Genomic DNA, 10,641 nt, shown 5'->3' on the forward strand with positions numbered 1-10,641 from the left:
TTCTAGGAAACACAGTTAGACCCTGTTTCTACAAAAAAATTAAGCAAGCCTAATGCACTGCCATGCACCTCTAGTCCCAGCTACTCTGGAGGCTGAGGCGAGAGGATTGCTTGAGCCCAGGAGGTCAAGGCTGCAGTGAACTGTGACTGTGCTGCTGCATTCCAGCCAGGGTGACAGAGCAAGACCCTATCTCAAAAATACCAACCAAACAAACAAAAAACAAGCCCACCAGCCAAAGACCATAAGAACCATATAATGTTAAACAAAGTTTACTTAGTTTGCTGCAGCAAACAAGAATGAGAACACACCACAGAAACCACGGGGTGTGTTATTACGAAGGAATTGGGAAGGGCTTATTTGAACATTTGAGCTTGTGTTGGGTGATTCTAAGGAGACCTTAGAAACAGTAAAGTCAGTTCTGGATTGGGTGCTGTCACAAGCAGGAGCAACTGAGTGACTGGGTAGATCTTTGATCATTTTTATGTAGGAGGCCAGAGGGCAAAGATGGGGATAGAGATGTCACTAGCAAAGAAGCTGTAATTATTCATATTAGTGATAAGAAGGAGATTCTATCAATTTTCATGACTGCAGGGTGGCCTTGGCTCTGCCTTGCTCCACTACAGTCTTAGAATGGACTTGCCTAATTATTGTTTATATCCTGTAAGAACAGTTTATGTTTCATTGACAAGATTGCAGTCTAGCTGTCAGTAACCACAGTTATCTTTTTACTTTCTCAGTGCTCCATTTTACTGTAAGATGAAGTCAGCCTGCAGGAATATGTTATTCTGTGAAATTCAGACTCATTGCCAAGATTCTATTGATCAGAAGACTATAGAGAGAACACGATGTTTTGTTCAACTAAAGTCAGTATTTCATATTCCTTTTGTTGGAAGATGGGCTGTTGACTTATCTGATATGACAATGGCTCTAAGATAATATTTACACGTATGGGAGTATCAGCAGAGTCTGCTAAAAGTACCTAATCTCCTAATTTGTTTGTTTATTTCCTGGAACTTTCTAGGAATATTAAATATTCCAGAGAAGTCTGAAGAGATGTAAGTACACGATTTTTTTTAAGATAGCACATGTTCCATCTCATGACATCAATATTATATAAATACTCTGGAATTTATGTTGTTTAAATTGGTAACAGTACTTGTTAAAGTCCTTTCCTTTAGGGTCTGATCTCCTCCAGGACCTAAAATCTCCTGGTCTAAGATCATGTAGAAGCTGATTAGGTGGCTGGTGAGACAGTGGAAGTTCATATCTATTGGTGACGAGACTGAATGGCTTCCCTTATATTATGATTATATTGAACAGCATTATCAGAATAGATACTGAGAGTATTAACATACTATGGATAGTAAGAGTAGTTTTAAAACTCCAAAGCCTTTTTTTCTTTTCTTTACTTTCTTTTTTTTTTTTGAGTCAGAGTCTCACTGTGTCACCCAGGCTGGAGTGTAGTGGTGCGATCACAGCTCACTGCAGCCTGGATCTCCTGGGCTCAGAGATCCTCCCACCTCAGCCTCCCAAGTAGCTGGGACCACAGGTGTGCACGACCATGCCTGGCTAACTTTTGTGCTTTTTGTACAGACAGGGTTTTGCCATGCTGCCCAGGTCGGTCTTGAATGCCTGGCCTCAAGCAATGCACATGGCTCGGCCTCCCAAAATTCTGGAATTTCAGGCATGAACCACTGTGCCTGGCCTTAAAGCCTTTGATTTAGTTCATAAAATATATTATGCTGGGAGCATTGGCTCACACCTGTAATCCCAGCAGTTTGGGAGGCCGAGATGGGTGGATCACCTGAGGTCAGGAGTTCAAGACCAGCCTGGCCAACATGGTGAAATCCCATCCGTCCTAAAAATATAAAAATTAGCCAGGCGTAGATGCGCCACGGCTTCAGTAGCGACAGCAGCTTAATCTCTGACTGAGCAGTGCTAGCACCTCCTCCAGGAGACTGTTGCTGTCAGCCAGCCCCCTTCTCCACGGTAACCATGTGCGACCGAAAGGCTGTGATCAAAAATGTGGGCATGTCGGAAGAGATGCAACAGGACTTGGTGGAGTGCGCTACTCAGGCGCTGGAAAAATACATAGAGAAGGACATTGCGGCTCATATCAAGAAGGAATTTGATAAGAAGTACAATCCTACCTGGCATTGCATCATGGGGAGGAACTTTGGTAGTTATGTGACACATATAACCAAACACTTCATCTACTTCTGCCTGGGCCAAGTGGCCATTCTTCTGTTCAAATCTGGTTAAAAGCATGGACTGAAAAGGCTGGGTGTGGTGGCTCACGCCTGTAATCCCAGCACTTTGGGAGGCTGAGGCAGGCGGATCACCTGAGGTCAGGAGTTCAAGACCAGCCTGGCCAACATGGGGAAACCCCATCTCTACTAAAAATACAAAAATTAGCTGGGTGTGGTGGTGCACACCTGTAATCCCAGCTACTCGGGAGGCTGAGGCAGGAGAATCACTTGAACCTGGGAGGTGGAGGTTGTATTGAGCTGAGATCAGGCCATTGTACTCCAACCTGGGCAACAGAGAGTGAGACTCCATCTCATTAAAAAAAAAAAAAGCATGGACTGTTGTGCCACACACCCAGTGATCCATCCAAAAACAAGGACTGCAGCCTAAATTCCAAATACCAGAGACTGAAATTTTCAGCCTTGCTAAGGGAACACCTTGATGTTTGAACCTTTGTGTTTTGTACAGGGCATTCTCTGTACTAGTTTGTTGTGGTTATAAAACAATTAGCAAAATAGCCTACATTTGTATTTATTTTCTATTCCATATTTCTGTGCCACATTGTTTTCTCTCAAAATCCATTCCTTTAAAAAATAAATGTTGCAGATGTGAAAAAAAAAAAAAATTAGCCAGGCGTGGTGGTAGGAACCTGTAGTCCCAGCTACTTGAGAGACTGAGGCAGGAAAATCACTTGAACCTGGGAGGCAGAGGTTGCAGTGAGCCAAGATTGTACCACTGCACTCTAGCCTGGGTGACAGAGTGAGACTATGTCTCCCACACACACACACACACACACACACACTACATATCATCAGTTGATAAGAATATTTAAGCCTGGAAATCTCCAACTGAAGTCCAACTAAAATCTTCTGTGGGCTGTTATTGTGCCACCTTTGTTTTATGAATACTTATTTATTTTTTTGTCTCTGCTGCTTAAATTACAATATTGTACAGCCTTTGTACATGAGTATTTGTATGCTTCTTTTAACCTGAGAAGTTCATCACTGAAACATATGTATATAAATACAGTTTACAAAGCTGGGCGTGGTGGTTCACGAATGTAATCCTAGAACTTTGGGGTGCCAAGGTGGGCAGATCACCTGAAGTCAGGAGTAATGAGACCAGCCTGGCCAACATGGTGAAACCTCATCTCTACTATAAATACAAAAATTAGCCAGGTGTGCTGGCATATGCCTGTAATCCTAGCTACTTGGGAGGCTGAGACAGGAGAATCACTTAAACCTGGAAGTGGAGGTTGCAGTGAGCCGAGATCATGCCACTGCATTCCAGCTTGGGCGACAGAGCAAGCCTCCATCTCTAAATAAATGAATAAATACCGTTTACTTATATATTATTTAACTTAGACTGAGCTTCTTTTTTAGTTTGTCATTTTTTTTTTTTAATTCTAAATATGGTAAACAATGAACCTTCACAACAATTTTGGGTCAGTGAAAATTTGGCTTATGTGAAATGAAATTATTTCCAATTGTCTTCCTTTTTTTTGTAGTGAGGTAGAATTCACATAGCAGAATTAACTATTTTAAAGTGTACATATCAGTGGCATTTAGTACATCCATAATGCTTTGTGGTCTTCACTTCTATCTTGTTCTAAAACATTTGTATTATCCCCTCCAAAAATCTCCCATTAAGTAGTCACTCTCCATTTGCTTCTCCCCCCAATTTCTAGCAACCACTTCCTGTTTATGGTTTTACCTTTTCTAGGTATTTCATATAAAAGAAATGACACAATATGTACTCTTGGCATAATTTTTTCTTTCTTTTTTTGAAACACAGTTTCCTTCTGTTACCCAGACTGGCATGCAATGCCACAATCTCGGCTTACTGCAACCTCAACCTCAGCCTCCCCAGTTCAAGTGATTCTCATGCCTCAGCCTTCCAAGCAGCTGGGATTACAGGCACCTGCCACCATGACCATGCTAAGTTTCGTATTTTTAATAGAGATGGGGTTTCACCATGTTTCCTGGACTGGTCTTGAACTCCTGACCTCAAGTGATCTGCCTGCCTTGGCCTCCCAAAGTGCTGGGATTACAGGCATGAGCCACTGCACCTGGCCAATTTAGCTTATTTTTTTCTTAAGTGACAAGGTCTTGCTGTGTCACCCAGGCTGGAGTGCAGTGGCATGATCATGGCTCGCTGTGACCTCCAACTCCTGGGCCCAAGTGATCCTCCCACCTCAGCCTCCTGAGTAGCTAGGACTATGTGTGTGCTACCATGCCCAGCTCATTTTTTTTTTTTTTAATTAAAAAAAATTTTTTTAGATGGGGTCTCACTCTGTGGGCCAGGTTGGAGTGCAAGTGGCATGATCATGGCTCACTGCAGTGTCAACCTCCTAGGCCTCAGGCGATCCTCCCACCTCAGCCTCCCGGGCTGCTGGGACTATAGGTATGTGCCACCATGCCCAGCTAATTTTTTTTGTATTTTTTGTAGATATGAGGTTTTGCCATGTTGCTCAGGCTGGTCTTGAACTCCTACGCTCAAGTCATCCGCCTGTGTTGACCTCCCAAAGTGCTAAGATTATGTATGTATGAGCCACCCCCCTCACCTAGTCCCATTCACTCACTTTTAGGAAAACGAGTTAATTATAACTGGCAAACCTGGACCTCACATTAATGATTTTAAATACCTGTAAATACAATTATGTGCACTGAGGTAACTCAGAAAATAATGAAACATCCCTTGGAGATATACTGTTCATCAAGAAGAGTTCGTTAGTCAAATTGCCTTTGAGAAGCAGGTTGCAGAGTAAGAGTTTGAACTCTGGGGCTGAAAAGGAGAAAGTTGACCTACATTGTCTCCAGGCCTCATTCTAGCTCAATGAAGCTATGACTCTGGCTACATCTATAGGACATGATGAAAGGTTAAAACACATGGAAAACACATTCCTAAATTCTGGAACTCTAAAATGAATTGGAACTCTAAATGTTAGTTCCAACTAACTCTAAAATGTTAGTTCCAATCTCTTGATCTTGAATTACCAAAAGTGTGATCCTGAGCAAGTTATTTAATCCTTTTTTGTTTGTTCTTTGAGACAGAGTTTTGCTCTGTCACCCAGGCTGGAGTGCAGTGGTGTGATCTCAGCTCACTGCAACCTCAGCCTCCCTGTTCAAGCGATTCTCCTGCCTCCGCCTCCCAAGTAGCTGGGATTATAGGTGTGCATTCCCACACCAGCTAATTTTTGTATTTTTAGTAGAGACTGGGTTTCACCATGTTAGCCAGGCTGGTCTTGAACTCCTGACCTCAGGTGATCCGCCTGCCTTGGCCTCCCAAAGTGCTGAGATTATAGGCTTGAGCCACCATGCCCAGCCATTTTTTCTTTTTTTTTTTTTAAGATGGAGTCTCACTCTGTCACCCAGGCTGGAGTGCAGGGGCATGATCTCGGCTCACTGCAACCTCCACCTCCTGGGTTCAAGTGATTCTCCTAGCAGGAACTACAAGCATGTGTCACCTTGTCAGACTAATTTTTGTATATTTAGTAGAAATGGGGTTTTGCCATGTTGGCCAGGCTGGTCTCGAACCCATTATTTAACTTTTTAAAGCTTCATAGGGGCCAGAGTGGTGGCTCATGCCTGTAATCCCAGCACTTTGGGAGGCTGAGGCAAGCTGATCACTTGAAGTCAGGAGTTCGAGACCAGCCTGGACAACACGGTGAAACCCTTTCTGTACTAAAAATACAAAAATTAGCCAGGTGTGGTGGCGTGTGCTTGTAATCCCAGCTACTCGGAAGGGTGAGGCATAAGAATTGCTTGAACTCAGGAGGCATGGTGAGCTGAGATCGCGCCATTGCACTCCAGCCTGGGTGACAGAGTGAGACTCTGTCTCAATAAATAAATAAGCTTTATAGGGTTGCAAAGATTAACATAACATCTGTAAATTATCTGGCATATAGTAAGTGGTGATTACCATGTTAATTACTTTCCCTCTCTTTCTAAACTGCTAAGAATTTATGCTCTACCTAGAAGTATTCCAACTGCATCTCAATCACTCATGATCTCACTAATTGTTTACTTAAGATCCTCTTATACAAGTTTCTTTCATTTAAATGTACTTATATCTTTTTCACATTTCCTATTTTATTTAGCAAAAATTGATTAAACAATTACGTGCTGCCAGGTACTATGCTATACTCTAACCTACATGTATTTTCAAATTCTAATTTAAAATTCCAGCCAGGCTTAATGGCTTATGCCTATAATCCCAGCACTTTGGGAGGATGACGTGGGAGGATTTATTGAGTCCAGGAGTTCAAAGTTCTAGGATTGCAGGTGTCAGCCACCACGCCTGGGCTTAAAAAAATTTTTTTATAGAGATGGAGTCTCACTATGTTGTCCAGGATAGTCTTGAACTCTTGACCTCAAGGGTTCACTTCTGCTTCAGCCTCCCAAATTGTTGGCACTACAGGCATGAGCCACTGTGCCAGCTATGATAATATTTTTGAGGTCCATTTGTCTTGTAGCATGCATTATTATTTCATCTCTGTTTATGGCTGAATAATATATCATAATGATTTTTCTTTGTTTGAGATGGAGTTTCACTTTGTCACTCAGGCTGGAGTGCACTGGTGCAATCTTGGCTCACTGCAACCTCCACCTCCCTGGTCCAGACAATTCTCCTGCCTCAGCCTCCTGAGTAGCAGGGATTACAGGTGCCCGCCACCATGCCTGACCAATTTTTTTTTTTGTATTTTTAGTGGAGACAGGATTTTACCATGTTGTCCAGCTGGTTTTGAACTCTTGACCTCAAGTAATCCTCCCACCTAGGCCTCCCAAAGTGCTAGGATTACAGGCATGACCACTGCACGTGACCCACACTGTTCTGGTGTATGTTTTGATATAATTGTAGCTTTGAAGTAATTTTTGAAATAAGAAACTGTGAATCATTCAACTTTTGTTTTTCTTTTTCAAGATTGTTTTGATTATGCACGGTTTCTTTCAATTCCATATGAATTTTAAGGTCAGATTTTCCATTTCTGCATAAGCGGCCATTGGTAGTTTAATATGAATTGCATTGCATCTGAAGATTGCTTTGGATAGTACTACCATCTTAAGAATATTAAATCCTCCAATCCATGAACACAGGATATCTTTCTATTTATCTAGATTTTTAATTTATTCCACCAATGTTTTGTAATTTTCAGTATACAAGTCTTACATTGCCTTGGTTAAATTTATTCCTTAGTATTTCAGCCTTTTTTTGATGTTATTGTAAATATGATTTTTTTCCTAATGTCATTTTCAAATTGTTTATCAGTGTATCTAAATATAACTTATTTTTGTGTGTTGATCTTCTATTCCACAACTTTGCCGAATTTGTTTATTATCTCTAATTTTTGTGTGTGGATTCTTTAAAATCTGTATCTAAGATCATATCTTCTGTGAATGGAGACCATTTTACCTCCTCCTTTCCAATTTAGACCCAAGATATAAAAACAAGTCATAATAATAAAAAAAAAACAAGTCATAAGTATCTAAAGGTATAAATAGTTAATATTTTGAAAATATAGCTATAAGTAACAATGTCAATAAATGTAGATCTAACAGCCTAGTGCCAAAGACATGGTACATTCATACACAGAATGTTCTGGGAGCCTGGGGCAGGGACAGCCAAATCAGACTGTGGACCAAGGAAGACAGAAGAGTTGGTGCTATGACTGAGTCACGGAGTGCTAAATCTAGCTGGGGAGAGAAAATACATATATTAAAATGTAAATAACATAGACTAGTAGTGTAAGTGCTAAATAAGGCCTTTAAGTTAGTAAATAACACAAGGAAAGAAAGCTGAAATTTAAGGCAGAATTAAGCTGAAATTTTAGGTAGCACTGAGATATAGAGGAAGACAGAGGTAGAGAATGAGAAGAGTGGAAATCTCAGGTGAAGACACTGGGAGATAGGCAGTAGTCTTTGGTGGCTACAGGGCCCACGGAAGGGAGTAGTGTTGAAGATATTTTTAAAGTCTCAGAATATAGACAGGTTTGACCAGGCTCAGTAGCTCACCTCTATAATCCCATCACTTTGGGAGGCAGGGACAGGAGGATGGCTGAGCCTGAGAGTTCAAGACCAGCCTGGACAACATGATGAGATCCCATCTCTACAAAATAAAAAATAAGCTGGGTGTGGTGGCAAGCCTGTAGTCCTAGTTACTCAGTAGGCTGAGGTGGGGGGATCACCTGAGTCTGGGAGGTCGAGGCCGCAGTGAGCTGTGATGGTGCCACTGCATTCTAGCCTGGGCAACAGAGTGAGATCTTGTCTCTTGAAAAAAAAAAAAAAAAAAAGCTAACTTAAACTCTAAGTGAGTTAAAATTAAAACTAGGCTAAGTAGATTGGATAAACAAGAAGATGTACAATGGAGAAAGGAATGTAGAGATAGGAATAGATATTTGAGTGAAAGGAGAAGGAAGAGTGAACTTCACCTCTACATCAATATTTCTGAACCTCAAGCGTAAATATACATATTTGGTTCCTACTTGCTACAAGTTATTGTTCTTGTTCTTTTTCTTTTTTTGAGATGGGGTCTTGCTCTGTTGTCCAGCCTGGAGTGCAGTGGCACCATCATGGCTCACTGCAACCTCTGCCTCCCAGGCTCAGATGATCCTCCCACCTCAGCTTCCTGGGACCATAGGCACATGCCACCATGCCTGGCTAATTTTAAATTTTTAGTAAAGACGGTGTCTCACCATGTTGCCCAGGTTGGTGTCTAACTCCTGGGCTCAAGGGAACTCCTACCTCAGCCTCCCAGAGTGCTGGGATTATAGACATGAGCCATGCATCTGGCCACAAAGTTCCTGAATGGTGCGCCTCAAAAGATAGTTTAGGAATTCCTATAGTTTCTTATGTATCTTTCTGGAAGTTTCTTGTATTAATATTTAGGGCCAGGCATGGTGGCTCACAACTGTATTCCCAGCACTTTGGGAGGCCGACCCAGAGAATGATTGTTTGAACTCAGGAGATAAATGCTGCAGTGAGCATGATTGAGCCACATACTCCATCGTGGGCACAAGAGTAAGACCCTATTTCAAAAAAAAAAAAAATTTAGAATGTGACAGTGTATGCATTAGATTAATAATGAGATTTCTGTAATTAATTTTTAACTATATAAGTAATACATGCACATATTCTTCTTGTAAAAATGAAAACAATATGGACACAATTTAAGGGCTCCAATTCTGATCCTCTCCCTGAGACCAGTATTAATGTGTTATGTATTCCTCCAAATCTTTGTCATGCATTTACTTACTTGTGAATCCATATAAACTATATATCTTTTAACAAGAAGTGGTATACTATACTTTTGCTTCTGTAATTAAAAAAAAAAAATCCAGTTGGGTACGGTGGCTCACACCTGTAATCCCAGCATTTTGAGAGGTGAAGGTGGGAGGAACGTTTAAGCCCAGGAATTCGAGGCTGCAGTAAGCTGTGATCATGCCACTTAACTCCAGCCCAGGTGAGAGTGAGACCTTGTCTAAAAAACCCCACAAAAACCCACCCAAACCCCTCCAAATCCACCATATCTTGAATTAATCTATATTTTAAATTGCTGCATGTATTTTGGAATACAAATGTATCTGTGTAGATTGCAACAGTGAATGCTCCAGTTTTTCACTGTTACTGTGTTAGACTGAACACCTAGAATAAGCCTCCTGGTGCAAACATGCTGGTGTTTTTCCAGCACTGATGGCTATTAGTGAAATTGCTATAAAGGTGTATTTTTATAATTTTTTAGTTTTTATTCATTTTTAATTCTTGTGGGTACATAGGTGTATATGTTTATGGGGTACATGGCATATTTTGGTACAGGCATGGCAATGCCTAATAATATTATGCAAAGTTGGGTATCCATCCCCTTAAGCATTTACCCTTTGTTGCAAACAATCCAACTGTACTTTTAGTTATTTTAAAATGTACAATTAAATTATTATTCACTATAGTCCCTCCGTTATGCTATCAAGTACTAGGTCCTATTTATATTTAGTCCTTTTATTGTTTTTTTGTGTGTGCCCCCCTCCCCCACTACTCTTCCCAGCCTCTGGTAACCATCCTATATTCTATTTAGGAAGGTGTATTTTTAAATGTAATTGGTCATGCAAGTAGTCTCTAAAGTGCCTGACCCAATTTATACCAATTTACACGCCTATGTAGAGATCTGTACTCACTGCTTCCCTGACAGAGAGTTTCCTTTGAGGAAGGTTCAGGCCTGGCAAACACCCACCATACCTCTGAGACCGACCCACGCGTCACGCCCCTGCCCACCTTCCCGGCACTTGTTTCGGCTCCGCCCCTTCCGCTTGGCGGTTCCGCTTCTGGGCCGCGCCTTTTCCCAGGGTTTGCAGCGGGAGGGGCGGGACATGGGTCCCTGGTGACGTCACTGCCGGCCGGACGC

General features: G+C 41.6%; 1 protein-coding gene across 1 annotated transcript; it reads left to right on the forward strand.

Moving 5' to 3' along the window:
• The first annotated feature begins 1,995 nt into the window (after positions 1–1,995).
• On the forward strand, positions 1,996–2,262 carry LOC105713484 (dynein light chain 1, cytoplasmic-like). The gene has a single exon (XM_012447214.3). It carries the CDS (start codon positions 1,996–1,998, stop codon positions 2,260–2,262), a length of 267 nt encoding a protein of 88 aa, XP_012302637.2.
• The last annotated feature ends 8,379 nt before the right edge of the window (positions 2,263–10,641 follow it).

Source organism: Aotus nancymaae, unplaced genomic scaffold (genome assembly GCF_030222135.1).
Source record: "Aotus nancymaae isolate 86718 unplaced genomic scaffold, 86718_ANA_hifiasm-v0.15.2.pri h1tg000020l, whole genome shotgun sequence".
Lineage (NCBI taxonomy): Eukaryota > Metazoa > Chordata > Mammalia > Primates > Aotidae > Aotus > Aotus nancymaae.

What these genes read in the sequence shown, in the direction of transcription:
- LOC105713484 (XM_012447214.3), top strand. Translation starts at nt 1,996, where the DNA reads ATGTGCGACCGAAAGGCTGTGATCAAAAATGTGGGCATGTCGGAAGAG.